Source organism: Lipophrys pholis (assembly GCF_963383615.2).
Source record: "Lipophrys pholis genome assembly, chromosome: 12".
Taxonomy (NCBI): Eukaryota; Metazoa; Chordata; class Actinopteri; order Blenniiformes; family Blenniidae; genus Lipophrys; species Lipophrys pholis.
Window position 1 is genome coordinate 6,612,574 of NC_137641.1, and position 20,201 is coordinate 6,632,774.

Genomic DNA, 20,201 nt, shown 5'->3' on the forward strand with positions numbered 1-20,201 from the left:
ATCAGATGGAGCAGCTGGGTTCCACTCGGTTTACAAACTGGAATGTGAGAGGACTTGCTGGACCTATTAAAAGAGCAACAGTTGTCCATATTTTAGAAGTAGTTTTTCTTCAGGAATCCCACATAAGTGTATGTGACCACACCAGACTGTGGAGCCCTTGGGCCGGACAGCTGTTTCATGGCCACCGACTGTAAATAAACCAGAGACAGTTCCTTCTGGACAGAACTGAAAGGTTTTCTTGAAGCGGGCTCACCCTCGAGGCCAGATTGTACCTGTGGTAGAACCTGTCGTCGGTCGAGTTTGGCCTGCTGACCTTTTGGTTGACATCCCAGCTTCCTGTCTGCAGATGGAACGGCTCGTGTGCAGCACCTGAAAGTGTATAAATGGTGCCATCGTGTGGTTGTTAAAGATCTGTATTCTAGGAAATTTGCTTAGTTGGTACTGATCTACTACATACTCCACAACTTTGGAGAATTGTACAAAAAAACACAACATATACAGGTAAAAGAGGAGCGTAAAAGGTACAGATAAGTATTTATTTTACCGAACTCAAGAGTAAAAAATCAGTGTGGTACATAAAACATGCTGAGGAAGCAGAAAACTGCTTTTTAACAACACATATCTATTTCTATTACACAGCACTGAAATGAAGTTGCTAATCCCAATAACTACCCTAAATATACTTAAATCCATTTTATACAGTTTATTTTGTTTCTAATTTCATAATTTACTTATAGCTTGATACTTTTTGAATTAGGCACACAATTTTACTATGCATGTGTGTATATATGTGTGTATGTATGTATGTAATAATGTTTCTGTTAAATCCTTTTCTTTTTTCGATTCTAATGCTGTTGGGGACTCATCTCCTTTAAAAAACGAAGTTCAAAACTTCTAACTAAATAACCTGAACAACCTGCAAAAGCTGGTTCAACCCAGCCAGGTGAAGAAAAACAAGAGCCAATGCAGGTTTGCTGTTCATTTATTCAGAATCTACATGTTTATACAAACGGAGATAAAATTCATCTGATGAGACAATTCACTCATATCTACAGAGCATAAATAATCTTAAGTTTGTACTGTACATGAGTATGGAGCTGGGAGACGGACAACACGAACACACATACACCCGGCAGGGCAGGGTGATCCTGGTCCTGGGGGGCCGCAGCCCTGCATGTTTCACACGTCTCCCCGCTCAGACACACCCGAGTTCTCATGACGAGGCTCTGCAGAGAGCTTGACAACGAGCCACGGATTGCCGTCAGCTGTGTTGATGTGGGGACACATTGAAAACGTGCAGGACCAGGATTGCCCACCCCTTGCCTCACAGGTTGGCAGTTCAAACACGCTTGTTGTAAGACTTCTGAAGAATCAAGTCACCTTTGTCTGAACCGCCTCTGACTACCGGGGGTGGGCCTACGAGCCAATCCCTCCGCCGCTGCTACTTTAAGGCTCCTGTTTTCATCAAAACCCTGTAAGAAGTCTGATCTGTTCTCTTGTGTTGGTCATCCTGTAACACCACTGAGTAAAGCCCTTTGACATTAAGGCTTTAGTATGAATGAGTAAAGAAGGCTGCAGTTGGGAAACGCACCGATGATAACAGGCAGCAGTTTGCCTTAATAAGCAGGAAGAACACTTTCATTTGTTGGTTGACAACATCATTGCATATAAGTCACTCCTGGTTTGATACGGATCCTTAGAGAAGGTGTGTGAACTGTTCCAAGTGCTCCGAACTGAGTAGAAATAGATTCAAGTTGCTGCATGTATCGACTAATGTGACGTAACTCCACATGAGATGACATTTTATAATCAAACTGCTGCTGAAAACCAGCTCATTTCAGAAGGGTCCCCAAGGTTTCCCTCCTCTTTACCAACCAGCCATAACATTAAGGCCCCATTTACACCAAAACGTTTCCCGTGACAACACCTAATCTGTTAAAAAAAAGGGGTGTGTTTACACTGCAGCAGCAGACACAATGATGTAGTTAGTGTGCTGGGCCACGGAAGGGCGCTGTTGCTTATTTTTGTAATGACACCACACAGACGTGTGCGGAGAACAATACGCTGTCAACATGAACCAAATGGAGAGAACCCCACATCCGAATGGACTGATGGCGAATCAGGTGCTATCAGGGGGGAATCTCAACTATAAAACTACTGATCTGGACGATCAAACCAGAATATGGACCGCGAGTCGTAGCACTAGGGGGCCGCCATGTTTGTTTAGAGGCCCATGAGCAGAAGGAACTATTTTCAACGGGGAGGGAAGGGCAGAGATGCGCATGCGCGGTAAAAGTGCTCCGTTACCTCCGGCAGCCTCTGCAGGAGGGAATCGGAACCGTGAAAGAATCGCTGGTGTCGTGTAAACGGACCCCCCCCCAGTGATGAAGAAGGCAGATACACTCGTATTCGTTGTCGTGTAAACGGGGCCTGTGACCACAACCGTCTCAGTGACTTGGTAAACGTGACCGCTGTTCCTAATTTGTCCACTGCGTCTAGCACTAGTCAACAGAGTGGTTCTTCTCTACTGGTCATACGTTTTAACAGTACTCGACTTTCTTCATATTTTTGAAATAAACAATACAAGTTCAGAACACAATAGTTATGAACAGCAACTGCAAAACATTTCTAAAACATCATCTTCTGCTGCTTTTTTTTCCGGATATCGTTGGCTTTTTTTTTCATTATTTGAAAAATCATTTGCTAAATAAATGTTTGTTGTAATTGTGGAGTAGAAGATTAATTATAAAAGCATATAATTAAATGACATTTTCGACATCAAGTGGCAGGCCAGAAATAGAGAGAATGCAGGCCAGAAGTGGCGTGCGAGTTGGGAGTTTGGTGTGATGGGAGTCCACACCTTCACAGTTCAGGTTGGTCATAATGTTATGGTTCATTGTGTGAGCAGTCAAAGGAGCAAATCGTAGGACTCACTTTGCATTTTAATTAGAAGGAATAACCGTCTCCTGACAGGAGGTGTGATGCCATTTGTACTTTTATTTGCCCTGTAAACTAATTTCAACCTCAACAATTTGTACTCTTTTCACAACTCTTACTTTGAAACTACTTTGATCTGGTCTTTTGTGTTGTACTGCTCAGCAACATGACAGCAAGACAAGCTCAGAGGAGGTTTACCTGTTGTGGTAACACGTGGAAAATATAGTGTTGTGTTTGACAGCAGGTCAAGCTTGTAAGTTATTTTTCTTCTACAATGAAGAAACGAAGGTCAGAAGAATTACAGTAATTCTGATTGAGGGCGCTCCTGAAATGATAAAACATGATCCTTTTTTTAAAAGTCATTAAAACTAATGAACAAATTATCTGAAGAAAATGTGTTTCTAACACATGACAGCTTGATCCTAAATGAAATCTGGGCGGACCCTGAAGCACACTCCTCAAGGTTTACACGTTCCATGGCTCCAGCAGAAGAAGATCCGAGTCCGTCGATAAAACCTGACCACATGTTTTCAGAGAACCAGCTCCATCGCATGTTGTGGAAACCAGGATCCCTGTTTCTGAGGTACATCCGCATCCTGTTCCAGCTTTTTTCCGCAACACTCAGTGCTGACGTCTGCCTGCAGGCCCTCCACAAAAGTGAAAGATAAACAAGTGTGAACTTCAAAATGAACGGCTAAATGACTGTGAGAAGAGACTGATGGGAGAGGACCGAGGAGCTGTCCACCCCGCTCCCGTGTTGGATTGGATGATGATTTTTGGAGGGAGGCCGTCCTCCTCCTCACGGTCCGACCTCTACTGTTGCGTACTTGTGACAGTTCCCACACTGCTGGACTCGGATGGCGCCGTGAGCCGATTGGCTGGCTGCTCTCAGTTGCTGACTGTGGCCTCGGGGTCGGCGACAGCTGCAGGGATGCGAGGCATCTTCTTGGCTGGACTGGGGATGTGCTGGAGGGAGGAAACGCCACAACAACATGAGTTAGAAAGCTCTTATGAAGTATTACAGTTAAAATAATAAGCCAACTACTGCAAGTACCAACTGAAAAAAAGTGGCAAAAACTCTGAAAACTGCAGGGACGTGTAATACCATGCCTTAACACAAGATGGTGTAGTGAGTCAATCTAGTACCAAGTCTATCAGGAGAAGAAGAATGACATGCGCTCATAGATGGAACAATAATTAAGATTACTGGAAATAAAGTAAAGAGAGCACAAGACTGTCTTCCAATGCACAATGGTGGCTTTACTTATAACTTAACTTTAAATATATTACACATTACTCACGATACCTTTAACCATTCAGACCTCAGCTCATGTGGGACTAAAGGCACAATTTTGATACTTTAGTTGAAAATTCATCAGATCAACAGGCTTCAATTCAGGACAATATTTCGAGAGGACCGTGTGTGATCACTTGGATAATGTGTACTACATCACCTGGAGGTTTACAGGCAGTAACAGGAGGGAGTTTTGTCAAACATACTACTCGAGGTTCACATTTTTATAACAGGATACCAACGTTTTTCTTTATTCTAACCAGCTTGATATGCATCGTGACATTTCTGTGTGCGACTCAAAACGTGTTTTCATATTTTTGGTGTGCGCACGCCTAAAAGGACCTGTGAATGTTTGTTGTGTCCTCTCAGTGGATTTCACTCGGTCGCTGTAACTTTTGAGTCGGTTTGCCTTCAGTTAAAACACTCAGCTGGTTCTATCCAGTTCCTCTATTGGTATGAATTAAATACCTGAAAGACGAGTCTCTGGTGAAAACAGGACACACAGAGACAGACAGACACACACACAGTTATAAACTCCTATTTTAGCGTTCAGTGTGTTTCCTAAAACATTTCTTAATTAAAAATGTATTCAGTGACTGTTTATTGTGTGTGGGGCTGCACCTCTCAGATCTAAACATCGGAAAAGTCTCATGCGAAGCTTCGTGCTGCGTTAAGAGGCTTCAGCAGCATAGAACCCGAGGAAACCACCAACACCTGAGCTGCAATCCGGCCCACTTAAAGCACTCATCAACAGTTGGCGAATGAAAGAGAAACTGAGCAGCAGATTGTAATCAGAATACAATTTATTATCATAGCTTGACAAAAGGTGGAGGAAATGTTCGGCATCTCTAAGTGGCAGCGCAGCCCGAATAAAAATGTATAAATAAGTGCAAATCTCAGGTGAGGGACTGTGGGAATTAGTGCACCAAGTTTCTATCTCCTTCCAGCAGCAGCAGGGAGAACAGGAGGAGTCCGGGGTGGGTGGGGTCCTTTAAGTGACTGACGGCCTTCTTTTGTAGTCGGCCATCTTCACCACCCGCTGCGGGTTATTGTACAAACAGAATTAGTTTCTGTACCATCATTTAACCTGTGGACTATCAAGAGCATGACCAAGTCAGCCTGCTCCTGTGTGAGTTTTAACTCAACGTGACACATCTGACTGGACTGAGGTCACCACATCAGCAGTCGCAGCAGCTGCTCAAACACCAAAGTCACAGAGGAAAACCTGCTGAGGAGAAACCCAACAGCAGCATTTTAAAGCAGGACGGATTAATGGTGTACCTCAGCAGCGGAGCTGGAGCGGACACGGTCCGGCTCTGGCACCAGGTCATCATCCAGAGGTCTGCGGGCGTATTCTCTGCGGTGCTTGTCATCCACTCGGGTCAAATACCACGTCCCAGGAAACAGATCCTCCACCGAGCTCTGGGGGACGTAGCTGGCTGTCGGGACGAAAGGTGATGGAAACTATTTAAACATGTGAAGTCCAAACAACGGACTCCATGAGGAGTCGACTCCTGCTTTCTGTGCAGTTCAGTTTAAAAACAATTCTCTATTTTAGTAATCCACGACATTATGACCACCACCAGGTTAAGTGGATTATTTGCCATGGCTATGAATACAATGTTTCACAGCTGAAAATTAGAGCAGACTTAGATGGATAATAGTCTTCATTATCTCAGCACCCGTTAGTGGATAAATTAGGCTGCAGGTTAGAATTGTGTCCTTGTGGTGGGAGATGCAGGAAAAATGAGAAAAATCACAAAATGTGGCAACACCCTGATTTGGACCTGTTCTATGAAAAATAATCTCGTGAGCTTTTTTGATGTATAAAATACTGTAGTTTTATGTGGTACGGTGAGAGGGGTTCACAGATGGCTGTTGTGAAGGCCTTGCAACCAAACTCTTGGTTTTTATTCCAGCAAAGTTACACACGCAAACCCATCTTTCTGATGACGATCTCCAAACACAGGAATAACACAAAAGTTGAAAACGCTGTATTTTGCACACCAGGCCACCAGTTACTTCCCGTGGGCTCACCAACCTGCAGGAAAGGTTCTTAATCGGTGCAATTAGGAACCTGACGGTGCTCAGACTGACACCCCCACGACCCGGTAACGGATGGATGGATCGATGGATCGATGGATGGATGGATGCCACCAGTTAGTGATGTGTTTGTGTAACACGTAGAAATGAACGGATCCTTTATTTTGTCGATTCACTGTCGTCTGCAGGAGTTTGATAAGTTTCTATTCATGAACATGGTTTGATTTGTCTGTTATGAACTTATAGTGTCGATGCATTTTCAAAGGTTTGAGTTGCCCATCAAAGATGATTAGATAAGATTCTGACAGTGGACAACGAAACGTGAGAATGCGAGTGTGAAAGTAGTGTCATACCTAAGTGGTGAGTCTCCTCTCTCAGCTTCATGTTCTCGGAGAAGACGGCAGGAGAAACCTTCGTCCTGGAGTCCAGTCTCGCCTTCAGGTCACTCAGACTGGACACCAGTTTGTCCAGGCTGGATCCTAATAAGTTAATATTCATGTTATTGATTTAACTCAGGTGGCATTTCAAAAATATCTAATAATATGGAATAATTAATTCTTACATTTTATTTCAGTTTTCTTCCCCCAACACAAAAACTGAAATATTTCCACTCTTTGGTTTAATTGATATATTTTTAACCAACAGTGAAATGGTAAGGTATCAGAATATGGCATAAAAAACATATAATTCCCTTATTTAGTTACTGGGAAATTAAAACTCAACTTTATTTATAATGCACTTGAAAAACCAGCACAGCTGAGCCAAAGGGTCGTATATAAATAGATGTAGGAATCTAAAAATACAAGTGCAAACAGTAAAACATAATATACAACAAGAGAATTCCAACAAATGAAAACGGAGCAGCTGGCTTCAAAGCTGAAGAACAGAAATGGTTTTAATGGGTTAAAAAAAAAAAAAAAGGACAGTGGTGTTTGTATAGTTGATATCTTGTGAGTGAAGATATTACTGAAATGTTTCCCTTTTAAGTGCTGCTCAATACTGCCTGTGAGATGCAGCTGAACATGGTGCTCAGTGTGTGTGTGTGTGTGTGTGTGTGTGTGTTCCCCACCAGGTGTGTGGTCCTGTGTGACTCTCAGAGAGTACAGAGTAGCAGCAAAGCCTGAACCGTAGGAGAAAACTCCGATCCTCTGTCCAGCGATCTGGGACGGATTGTGTCTGCGAACACAAGTCATTTCATTCACAACCTGAACCTCCTCACCACGTCACTTGTTAAGAAATCTACAACAGTTGGATTATTTGCATCATATCCTCTTGATGAGAAACTCACAGTGCGATGACCGACGCCAGGCAGCCGTACACAGACGGGGTGTACATGTTCCCGTTTTGATTGGAGATGAGCAGAGAGGACTTGGTCTTCCTCTCAAACAGGTCCGCACTGGCCTTCATGAAGGCTTTCTCCACGTCTCGGTCAAAGTAGGTCTCCTCTGGTCGCACATCTCTGTCACAGACGTACACACACAATCACACGATGAGCGAGACAAATCACTGACAGACGTTTCTGCTTTGCATCGTGCTGCAGAGACGTTTTCATCTAAAATTTACTTTGTTTTAATAATTAAATGAGTCAAATATCATTGTCAAAATGATTAAACATTTGCGTCTACATTCGGACTCCAGTCATATGTTTATTGTATACTGTTCCAATGTTTTATGGTTGGATGTTTATCTTTTTCTGTAAACGGCATAATGTATATTTTGCTTCTTTTTTTTTTCTTCTCTTTTCAATCTTTGCCCAAGAAGTGAATTATTCCATTGTGGGATGAATAAAATATAATCTAATGTAATCTAATCTAAAAGAGTGGGAAAATGTAGAGACGTATTCAATCCCACATACTGTCAACAATCAATTCATTCAAATATAAACCTGAAAAAAAAACTGAAATGAAGACACACTGGTGTGACCCACTGCTGCCGCCTAACCTACAACAAGTGGCATCACCTGAATCTCAGACTACACTTATAAAGACAGACGCTGTGACTCTCTTGTCTCATAATACTCTGAAACATTTCAGCATGTAATTCTCTTCAAGGGAAAATAAACAGCGACTTTGTTGATGGCTCACAATAAGCCAATGAATAATTAAGAACCACAGTCTCACCTATTAAAATGGCCTAAATATTCAGTTTACTGGATATTGTTTATAATAAAGACTTTTCAGGATTTATGACTTTGATTACAGATAAACAAACTTTTTCTAAAGTTGTGGATGAATGCGAGTGTACCTGAAGGCGTCAAGGCCAGCGAAGGGTCCGGTCTCAGTGTTGGGGTTCGGATGGCTCATAAAATCATTCAGCATCAGTCTGGCCAGTGACTTCTGGACCAGCTTGCAGTAGGGAGAGTGGAACACCAAGAAGCCAAAGTCCTCCAGGCTGAAACTCTTCTCTAAAGCCTCTGTCAGAAGGAGGGTTTAATGATGTTAGAAGACAACACACTGGAAGATTTCCACCCTCCTCCAAAACACAGACAGAAAGTGAAAAAGCTCATGAAAATGATGTCAGTGATAGAAAAAAAAGAAAATCTGCTTTGGAGAGTCTTCAATAAGCTCTCTTTACACAAGTACTGTAAATGTGTCTCATCTCATTAAATGACTTCATGGTCACCGTACCCGAGTAAACTTCTTAGCTCAGCAAATAGGTAATGACTTAAACCCTCTTAACTAATTAGATCATTAGTTCCTCAGCTACTCTCTCTCCTCCACCAGCACTGAAAGTGAAAGCAGCTCCAGCAAAACGCTTGTCCCAGTAAAGAAGATACTTAGAAATGAGGTTGCGTACTGCTGTGAGTCGTTACACCCACTCAGTGACTCCAGTACTCCCTCACTGAGGAACAGATGTGTTAGTAGGAGCTTCAAAAGTTAATTTATTTAAATAGAATTCATTATCCTAAGCAATTGTAATTGAAATTGACAATTTAATTTTATTCCTTAATATGCAGAACAGAGAGGTGGTTATAATGTACTGGCTGATGCATGGTGTACGCAAGACTGATGCTGTGAGCACAGACACTCCCTCACGCAGTAAAGAGTCTATTTGGACTCGAAACATGCTGATGCAGTACACACTGCTGTCACACACCTCGTTGCCATTGTGCATGGATCTTGTTGCGATACAGAGAGTAGCAGCGGTCCAAGGCACCCAGGTAGCACTCGATGGACAGCTTGCCGTCCACCACTGGGTACTCCGACACCATGTCCGGCTTGTAGAAGTCATACGCATGCTGCATGTGGGTTCCCCGCAGACCTGAGGTTTTACACACATTTCAAAACAAACTGTTGAGAACACTGGAGGTCGACAATTTAAAATCAAACACACAATAAAAAATGATTTTCTCTCCATACAAGCCAAAATTTTGATGCACTGCCAGTTGTTGTGAAGCATCAATTTCAATATCATGGGGCCATTTCAGGACAAGAATGTCCCATTAAACAACACTTTTTATTTTCATTAGAAAATACAATCATGTGTTCTATAATGTTAGGATTTACTTTGAGAATAACAGTTCAAATGTGTAATTTTTAACCACTAAAATCTGTTATTTCCTCATTATATGACTAAACATAAAAGGCTTATCTCTTAAATGTAAAACTACTGCACTTCTCCTCTGAAACTTCTTTTAAATGATCAGATTCATCTTTTACATACCACAAGCAACATTCAAATTAAATATCAGAAACAGAACAATAAACTACTATAAAATCAACATCATGTAATCAGTCAGGATAATTATTCAGTATTTGATATTTCACCTATAAAAATGGTAAAAATAACTATCTGTACTAATTTGATAGCATTTTTTTCTATTGTTCTATAAGTAAATTATAATTTTGCAATTCTGAATTTGACAAAGGAAGCGATTCATCAAAACATATTTAGCATTATGAACCAACACAGCCTTAGATGGCATGATCAGGAGCTAAAACTTCCCCAATTAAACCAATAAATATTTATTGATGTCTGACGTTTAACACAGACTGATTGTCTCTGCTCTTCTCATGTATTCAAGGAATCGCCGCACATTACATTCACTGAAGATCTAGTACGGAAGAGTTTTAGGGCCACTGAAGAAAAAACTAAAATTCGGAGGCTAAAAAAAAAAAAAAAAAAAAAAAAAAAACCTTCATGCACTTAAGAAAAAGTCAAAAATCAAAATCGCGATTTTTTTTTTTTTTTCCCCACGGAGAGACGTCTAACCATCCCTCATTTGCCCGTAGATGTGAATTCACATTAAATCACTATATATATTGGGTTGCTTACTGCTTATGGACATGAGATTTTACACAGGATTTCCTTGATTAATAAGAACATTTAAATAAGCAGCCGGGATCCGTGTCTTTGTCCTTCGTACTCGACGAACTTCCGCGACGGAACCAGGCAGCAGGCTGCTCTGTCTCTTCTAGTCCTGATACTGATGATAACTGTGTTCCTCTACAGAACCAGGCAGCTCTGTCTCTTCTAGTCCTGATACTGATGATAACTGCACCGTGTTTATGAGCTACATTCTGTCCTGAAGCGACTTTTCATCACTTCATTAAACCGCCTGATATGTATTTTGAGGAAGCAGTCACACAGCTGGCATGTGGATGGACGGACTTTTTGTTCCACCTTGAAAAAAAAATCTGGACTTTGATTTTCGACTTTTTCTGAAGCCCATGAGGGTTTCGGTTTTTCTTTAGCCTCCGAATTTTTTTCTTCTTCAGTGGCCCTAAAACTCTTCTATAAGGTTCCTACCATGTTGATACTGTATAATTAAAAATCATTGTGTAACGAGTAAACACAAACAAAGTGAGCCACCTAACTATTAACTCAGTACTGATTAGATAAGAGGGCGATTGTGGCTCAGTGGAGTGGTTTGTCCCACTCAATCCAAGGCATTGTCGTTGTGTCCTTGAGCAAAGCACTTTACCCGCATTGCGTTTTATGAATGGGTATGAATGGTGCATGAATGTTGGTGGTGGTCGGAGGGGCTGTTGGCCCAAAATGGCAGCCATGCCTCTGTCAGCGGCCCTAGGACAGCTGTAGTGTCACCAGTGTGAATGAATAATGGTTTCTGTTCGAACTTTGAGTCACCTTGAAAAAAGCCATTATTATTAACTGAATCAAACTTTCACCAACTGTGAGCAGAGGTGCTGAAGACACACTGAGCACAAACGAAACAAGTTAAAGCTCCACTGACCTCGCTCAAACGCCAACGGAGCATTAGGCCCGACCAGCATGGCCACAGCACCAGCGCCTCCTGTAGGTCGGGCACTTCCTGTGGCATACACGGCGATGTCTCCTGCAACGACCAACGCATATCGCCCTGCAGAGAACAAACACAGCATGAGAAATGAGATAAAAGTCACAAAAAGTCCATGCTTCTGCTGTGAGACCATCTCCTTATGCTTTAAATAGAATTGTCAGAATAATGACACAAACAAACATGAAAAAAATAAGTTTTATTTTCTCACCGTCCCATGAACTGGACTCCACCCAGTTGACAGCATTGAAGAGTGCAGCCGTTCCACCATAGCAAGCATTTGTTGTGTCAATGCCCTCCACGTCGCCATTGCCAGAGTCCTCAAACAGCTGCATGATGACCGTCTTGACCGACTTTGACTTATCAATGACGGTCTCCGTGCCGACCTCCAGTCGTCCGATGCTGTCGTAGGAGAGGCTGTTCCTCTCCATCAGCCGCTGCACCACGGTCAGACACAGAGAGTTGATGTCCTCGCGGTCGGAGCAGAAGCCCATGCGAGCTTGACCCAGGCCGACGGTGTATTTACCCGCCGACACGCTGTCAAACTGCTCCAGCTCAGCCTGGTCCACATACTGGGAGGGGAAGTACATCTCAAGGGCGATGATCCCTACATCTTTGGGCCATGGTCCCAAACAACTAACAGGGGCTGAGCCAGGCATCCTGCACAAGGAGAGCAGAAGATTCACAGTCATTTTGACAGCCACTCATTGTAAGTAATGTCAACATGTCAGCAACACGGCCAAACCTGCAGACACTGTTAGGACCGGTTAACGAGGAGGATGAGGAGTACAGCTCAGAGCTCACCCACTTGCATGTACGCCATCGAATACTTTAGTCATAGAAACAGCTAATGTCAGAGCAGCAGCCACCAGAGGACAAAATAAACACATCAATAAGACAATTTAAATAGTTTCTGTGAACTTCTCAGTCTAAAACAGAGCTCTTCTCTGACCCTGGTACTACATATTCCCCATCCTCCGTGTTTTAATTCTCTCCCTGCTGTAATATCAGTTTCCAATGAGGGCTTTCTTACAAGCTTAGTGGTGACACGATCATTATATTCAGATGTGTTGAAGCAGGGAGACGTCTACTACATTCAGGGCAGGAGCCCTCCAGGAGCACTGTGGGTTTAAAGCTAAAGGTATTTAGCTCTAAAGGCAATGACACTGATCTGAAACAAGCTAGCAGATTAGCGATCACCCTGACACGGTAACTTCTTACCGCTAGTGACAAACTGTTACTGCTTCATTTCTGATAAGTGTGTGTGTGTGTGTGTGTGTTATTACACTGAGGTAATAACACCTTAATGTGACCGAGTGCTTATAATTCACATCTGTTAACGGGAGATAGAAGCTGGCCAGGTTAGCGTCGTTTTCTGAAGTGAAGTTGTATTGTTTTCCCCAGTAAAAGAAGCAGCACATGCAGAGTTACACACAGCGGGTAGTTTGACTGTCAGGACCCGATAAGGACGGCGCAGGAGAAACTGGGGGAAAGGGCGACGGGCTTTCCTGGAGCTTAAGCAGTTTATGACCGCTAACGTAAAGCCATCGCCTGTCACTCTCACAGGTCACATCTGTGTGAAAGTATAAATTCTCGCACGAAAAGATAACCTTTTCGTTTAATGAACGCACTGTTAGTTAAATAGTATGAACCTCAGTATGGCGCAGAGAGTTTTAAAATGTATATTAGGTGGGTTTTTAATTTTCTACCCGGACCAAAATAGCAGACGCACCGCGACGGCGGAACGATAAAGCGACCCGGAGCTCACCGCAGTGACATCAGTTTAAAAGAAACAGGGTCATGATTATATCCATTATTCCAGACGTCTAAATTCTATGACCTACTAATAAGGCGCCACAGATTTAAAAATAAAACCAAACAAAGAAGGAAAAAAAAAACAGAGTGAGGGAACCCTCTCTGTCCATTCCGAGTATGCAAGATGACGCGGTCAGCGACAGCGGCTGTTTGTGACTTTCTGTTCCGCAGAGACTCGCACAAAGCGACGGAATATAAACCAACCTCCTCACCTGAGTGTGAAGTCCGCTCCAGCGACAGTCTGTGGTCTTTCTGCGGCCTGTTTATGTCCTGTTAAGTGGTACCTGTCACCGGCCGGGTTTACGTGTATTTATGCCGGACGATGACGGTGCAGCATAGTTCCTGGCATCCTGTCCAATCACCGTGCACAAACACCGTGCGGCGCCGCACTACTGCTCGTTGTGGCCAATCAAAAGCCAGGAAAGACAAACACGCGCCGGGGCTGTGTTGTCTGTCCAATCAGGTGACATGTATGATGTCTGGTGAGAGAGACGGAGCCAATCAGACTGTGAGAACAATTCCTGGCGCGGGCTACACCTTAGCGGGCGGTCCCCGTGGTATGGGGCAGTGTGTGCAGGACAAGCGACCGGTCAGTCTGCTTCTGTGCTGGCAACCTGTGTGCACGTGGTCCTCGAGACCCCTTGTGTGGAGGCATCCTGCACTCAGCCTACCTGTGTTCAGGTGGGAAAAGGGTCTACATAAAATCCATAAACTTAAATGTTTTTTTACAAAACACACATCTGAAAGCTTGCACTTGTTTTATGTGTGTTTCATTGCCTTCGCCAACAAACAGGGTGAAGGCTATATTTTTGTCCACGTGTATCCATTTATTTATTTATTTAATTTAGTGTTGTCACGATACCAACATTTTGGTATCGATACCGATACCACCATGTATTTCGATACTTTCCGATACTTTTCCAAATAAAAAGAGAACACAGTTGCGGCCTTCTGGATGTCGCAGCAGCCATTGTTTCTCTTCTGTCTCTCTCTCTCTCTCTCTCTCTCTCTCTCTCTCTCTCTCTTTTATTCCTCTTTTTCGCCAGAATCTTGCTCTTTGCGGCTCTGTTAGTGATGCACTCGATTTCTTTTTACAGAGTTCCCACGGGTCGTTTGAGTCAGTTACGCACGCTCACGCTCACATGGACGCCATGTCATTTACGCATGCGCGTCCGGCATTCTTTTCAAAGTACAAGCTAGGTTGGGAGAAGATTGCTTTGAAAATACGTTGTTTTGACTTTTATTTTAAAGTTGTGTCCAGAAATGTTGTTGGTAAATAAGGTCGGTTGCTCACCAACAAGACACCGGAAGACAACAAGACGAGCAGACAAAGCAGCATGGTGACAGACCGGGATATTAGACCTTTGACCAGCAATGCTCCTTCGAAAAAACAAAAAATGGCTGCAGGAATACAGGGAGGAATGAGAAGAAGTCAACATCTGGAGGAAAAAGTGTCTGATAACACATATAAAGCCACTGCACTCTGTGCCGACGCACTTTTTGATCCGCCTGCTCTCTGCATCTGGGAAGATTTCCTTCAATGACATGGAGAAGATCATTGAGCAGCTATATTATTGATAGTTAGAAACAAATAAATAGATAGGTAATATATACAAATAATAAATACAATTGATAGATCATATATACAAATGAATACATTATCATAAACTTACTTTACAGTATAAGCACAAATATGCATTCTTGTATTCAACATTTTACAAATTCAAACAGTTCATATACTTAATATATGGATGCATAAATAAATAATAAATAAAGTAAACTATACAAGTCGTCAAAATACTAAATATAACCAATTCGATTTTTTTTCCTTTTGTTCACCACTTTAAATGACCAATGTGCCACTAATGACTCAGGTCAACTTCTAATCTCTATTGGCAGAAAAAACATCTCTATGGAGGAGTGTGTGACTGCAAACAGTCTTCTGGAGAACCTCACTACAGTACCTCACTACAGTACCTCACTACAGTACCTCACTGCAGTACCTCACTGCAGTACCTCACTACAGTACCTCACTGCAGTACCTCACTGCAGTACCTCACTACAGTACCTCACTGCAGAACCTCACTACAGAACCTCAGGAGAAGGAAACATGGCAGTCCAAGAGAACAGCAGAGAGGTGGATGCCAGTTCTTCAGGCCGCTGAACCTCCCCAAAATGAACTGTTTCAGTAATAAAAGAGAACGTTTTTGTTCGAGCGCCATGTTGGTCCGGTTTTAACTACAGGAGCTGACAGCTTTTCGTGATGCGTTCAGGTGCATCACGTAAGCCTGCCCTCCGACATTTTAAGGAGCTGCGGCGCTCATACAGTAGCAACATTAAAAGCTAAATACGATTAAAATATGACTGATAGTCACGAGCGAACTGGAACATGCATGCGCAGCACACGGCAGTGCAGAAGTTTCGGCAGTGCGGCTCCTACACAGTTCGGCCAGGACGGTTGGCACAGCCCAAACTAATTTCTTCGACAAGAAGGAGAAGGAAATTACATCATTTTGTTGGGCAGGACCCCGCACTGCCGAACTTTCTTCTTGTTCTGATGGAGGATGAATTGGCCTTACGTGGACTGGTGTGCAGGAACAAATGTTCTGCTGAATTAATTAGAAGTGAGCTCATTGTCAGCCTTTAAAGATGAAACGTCTTACTCCGTGTTTTACTTTGTGACACTAAAAGACAAACAACTCCTCACTTCTGTTCTATGAAGCAAGACGGGTTTCTATTTAAGAAAAATACTGATTTAATTCTATTAATTTTGGTATGTTGCAATAAAAAAAAAAATTGCAAAATAATTTGTTTTGAATGTGTTAATATCACAAATAATATGCATCTAATAAAATTCAGGTTCAAGTCAGACAGTAAAAAAATTGATTCACACCCAGAAAAAAAAGAGCTAAAGAATTCCCCACGCCAGGAACGGTGAACGCGATAGGGCCGGCCGGCCCGGCCCAGCCCGGCCAGTGAGGTGGACCGTATTGTTTTTTCAGGGAGTTGGCAACCCGAAGTTGCCGTTAGTCACCTACTACACATTGCTCACACAGCTCCGGGGTATCCGAATTTTGGCAAGTATCCAGAAACACTGGAGTGAGCACACTGACTCGGGTAGTTTATCTGTGTTTCCCCGCTCAGTGTTTAGCACCGTGGTGTTGCTTCCTGACAGGCTAGCTAGCATCGATATGAGCTAATGGCGAACATGCTAATGATGCTAACTCAGTTCCGCAAACAAATGGAGAAGATCTGCTCTCTGCCGAGCGGTTGTTATAGATACGAAGGTTTTTTTTCACATTTTACTTACATATTTTGAATAAAATACATGTATTAGGTGAAATTGTTTGAAGGAAAACAGGCTTTTGCAGATAAAACAACAGCATGTACTATATCAAATGTTTAGCATATAAATTTAATAATCATGTATTGTGATTTTTATCAATGCTCAAATAGCTGATAGTTGCAATTATTTACCTGAAAATAGATTTTTAAAAACAAATAGAATGCAGACATTATAGTTCAAATATTACAACTCCATTATATGATAGCAAACAGTAAAATAAACAAATACAAAACAAATAACAACCAATAAAGGTCCAAAGAGCTGCATTCACACTATATATAACCGCGTTTATGATGGTGCAGCACTATAAAGAATCAATTAAAAGACACATGTATTAAAAATGAGTAAGGGGAGGAATGTAAATAGAAAATACAGGTAAAACCTTTAGTCATAATACTATTTTGCCTTTTTGGTGCGATGATGATCAAATATACAAACTGACACAGATTTGGTGTAGTAAAAAGGTTCTATTGAGGCATTGTTTTTCTTTACAGACTGTAAGAAAGTCAATTATGAAGGTAAAACTGTATAAAAACAATGTCAGACATTAAAGGAGCAGGTATGTGATGCCTGATTCATTTTAATTGTATAGTTGGTAATTATTATTATTCATAACGTAGTTAAAACATCTTAAATCAAAGTAGTGGACAACAGTGGCCTCAAGGACAGCAGAAGAGAAGTTCTGTTTTACATGTGGACAAACTTGTGTGTGAAGGTCACCTTGAGTGGTTTGTAAGAAATGTAACTGAGCAACACGAACATTGTAACTGAGCTGGTGCCACTTCAGAAGGTTACTACAGAAGGTCCAGGACGTCCCCGTGGAGCCCCCCAGAGTCTATCCTGAGGTCTGTTCTATGATCGGATGCAGGGTCTGTCCCAGGGTCTGTCTCACAGTCTGTTGCAGTTATGTATTTTATTTTGAAACTACCTGAGAGACCTTTCTTTTTCTTTTTGTTCTTTTATATGTGTTGATCTTTCCTAGTATGTTCAAAGATTTCTAATTTACATTGTTTGACTTGCTGTAGTTTGTTTCTTGATTTGTAAAAAAAATCTTAAATAAAAATCAACTGCTCTGAAAAAGGAGAATAGCTGGACCAACCTAACCGAATCGTTTCAATTGGTAACATCAAAATGAATCAAGTTCTTTGAACTTAATCTAATTCATTAACTTAAGTTGAGTTAATGAAGTTAATGTAGTTACCCAAGTCTGGGTAACTTTCCTCCCACTGTCCAAAAACGTCTCCAGAGATCCTTTGTGTTTGTCCTGTCCTGATGGAACGTTTGCTGCCGGATACACTATGGACTCCCGGGGGAGTTGGAGGATCGTGTGCCTGTTTTTCCTTTCCGTTGAGGACGTGGAAGACGTCTACATAATTGGAATTATGATAACAGGAATGCTGCTGATTGGAGCTGGCAGGTTTCTGATCTATTGCAAAGCTGGGATTACTTTGGCAGCTGTTTTGGTGAGGCTGCCAGTCATCACTGAGGGGTTGTGCAGAGCTCAGACTCGTGCGATAAACGAACTCAAAAGTGAGCAGGATGCGACTTTTGAACGTCTACGCAGGATGGAATCCAACTTGGAGAAGTTAACAGCTCGGCTTGAAAGCTAAAGGGCCACCGTATTGGATATTCTGCGGAGAGACTGACCGAAAAACAATTGTTATCGACATTGACTCCCCCGAGACCGCCAGTCGTCCATTCTGGTTTATCTTTCTATTTCTCCAGGATGTTTGTGCAGACTGACGCTCCATCCCTCCTCCTTATTTTCCCACCCACTCCGCCTGGAACTTTGTTTCTGAATCAGAACTATCCAAGGTTGTCTCATGTCATCAGACGAAGGACTGAACTGTGCAGAAATAAGCGACCAGGATCGACTCAACGCCTTCCTGCCTTTTCACAAAGTGGTTTTCCACAGATGGCTCTCTGAAGGGCTGGGGAGCTCTGTGCGATGGGCCGATGGTGAGAGCGGTCTGCTCGACAGCTCAGTGCAGACTTCACATCAACCACCTGGAGCTGTTAGCAGTTTTCTTAGCCCTGCATCAATTTTGTCGGCTCCTGAAGGGCCAGCATGTGCTGGTCAGGGCAGGCAATAATACAACAGTGGTTTCTTACAGAAACAGGCAGACTCGCTTCATGCTCACTTAAAACTGTGTCATTCTCTGTTGCAGTGGTGCAATGTTCATTTCCGGTCAATCAGAGCCACTCATGTACCTGGGCGCCTGAACCAGGGGGCAGACTTTCTCTCTCTAGGGCGGGAAACCTATGGTGAGAGAATGGAGACGGCACCCACGGGTGGTGGATCAGATATGGGATCTGTTTGGTAGGGCGGAAGTGGATCCAAAGCGAATACACACTGCCCTCTTTTTTTTTTTTTCCAGAACAGACCACAACGCACCTCTGGCCGAGGATGGGCTAGCCGGCCCATGGCCCAATGTGCTTCTGTATGCATTGACCCCAGTGGAGACGATACGTCCTATACTGGAAAGGGTGCAGCAGCAGGTCCGTGATTTTAGTGGCCCTTCAGTGGCCAGCGAAGTCACGGTATGCAGAAATAATCAGTCTGCCGGCAGCGAGGCCCTGGAGGCTTCCGGTCCACAGGGACCTCATCTCTCAAGCGGGAGGGGAGGTCATTCACCCACAACTGGAACTGTGGAGACTGCATGCCTACCTGTTGAAAGGTCCAACCTATTAGCAAAGGGGCTGCCCCCTGCAGTGGTGGCAACGGGCCTCATCCACTATCCATATATCCTATATGCATATAAAGGGTGGGCTTTTGAACAGTGGGGCCAAAACCGTGATGTTCTCACGTTTCAATGCTCCATTGTGGATGTTTTGACATTTCTTCAGGAGCTGCTCGATAAGGGTCTCTTCTTCTCTATAATAAAAGTTTATTTGGAAGCCATATCTGCCTGCCACGTGGGTTTTGAGGGTACCTCACCAGGCGCTCGTCCATTAGCCATATGCGTCTCAAGCTTTTGCCCCCCTCCTTTTGAGTCTGAGAAACTGAAGAGGTTACATTTATTGTGTCCAGTGGGGGCTCTATGCACCTATATTGACCAGAGCGTGTGGTTACGTTTCACTGGACTTAAAGCATCTACCAGGACACATAATAGAGAAGAGACGGATCACAACAGAAGACGAGGACATGAATTTGATCCGTCTTGTTCAGCTCTGGGACCTCATTTATCAACACTGCTTGCGCACAAAACAGGGCCTGAACGATGCGCGTGCCCCTTCCCACACAAATGTTGTGATTTCTAAAAATAAAGTTGGTGGGAAAATGTGTGCCTTAACATTTTGGGTAAACCGGCAGCGCAGAGTGAGGTGGTGAATTGAAGTCAGATTCAGCTCATAGATTTAATGTCATTACATACCAGACTTATTGATCCACATAATCCCAAACAGCTGAGCCTGCAGTGTGATTTATGCAGGGAAAAGTGTATGCAGGTGTGTGTACGGATGGTTTTATAAATCAGATTACTCTTTGGCGCACGCCACTTGAAGCTTTT

At 43.0% G+C, this 20,201-nt stretch overlaps 1 protein-coding gene across 4 annotated transcripts; it reads right to left on the bottom strand.

Annotated features, from left to right (window-relative positions):
- Window positions 1-966: 966 nt before the first annotated feature.
- On the bottom strand, window positions 967-13,698 carry hmgcs1 (3-hydroxy-3-methylglutaryl-CoA synthase 1 (soluble)). 4 transcript variants are annotated; one of them, XM_080476853.1, is made up of 10 exons: window positions 13,559-13,698; window positions 11,743-12,191; window positions 11,469-11,594; window positions 9,371-9,535; window positions 8,519-8,687; window positions 7,563-7,733; window positions 7,344-7,450; window positions 6,628-6,753; window positions 5,513-5,670; window positions 967-3,903 (listed from the first exon to the last, which is right to left on the bottom strand). In XM_080476853.1, exons 2-10 carry the CDS (start codon window positions 12,188-12,190, stop codon window positions 3,826-3,828), a joined length of 1,548 nt encoding a protein of 515 aa, XP_080332979.1. In that variant the 5' UTR covers window position 12,191; window positions 13,559-13,698; the 3' UTR covers window positions 967-3,825. The 4 variants fall into 4 exon arrangements, with proteins under 4 accessions (XP_080332979.1, XP_080332980.1, XP_080332981.1 ...); XM_080476854.1 differs by having other exon boundaries at window positions 13,551-13,582; XM_080476855.1 differs by lacking the exon at window positions 967-3,903 and adding an exon at window positions 5,019-5,270 and having other exon boundaries at window positions 13,559-13,664.
- Window positions 13,699-20,201: the final 6,503 nt, after the last annotated feature.

Bases quoted from the DNA above. Each gene is read 5' to 3' on its own strand.
- hmgcs1 (XM_080476853.1), bottom strand. From the start codon at position 12,190: ATGCCTGGCTCAGCCCCTGTTAGTTGTTTGGGACCATGGCCCAAAGAT. The intron at 11,595-11,742 runs GTGAGAAAATAA...TGTTCTCTGCAG, and splicing joins GGAGTCCAGTTCATGGGACG to GGCGATATGCGTTGGTCGTT. The intron at 6,754-7,343 runs GTGGGGAACACA...TTAACTTATTAG, and splicing joins CACACAGGACCACACACCTG to GATCCAGCCTGGACAAACTG.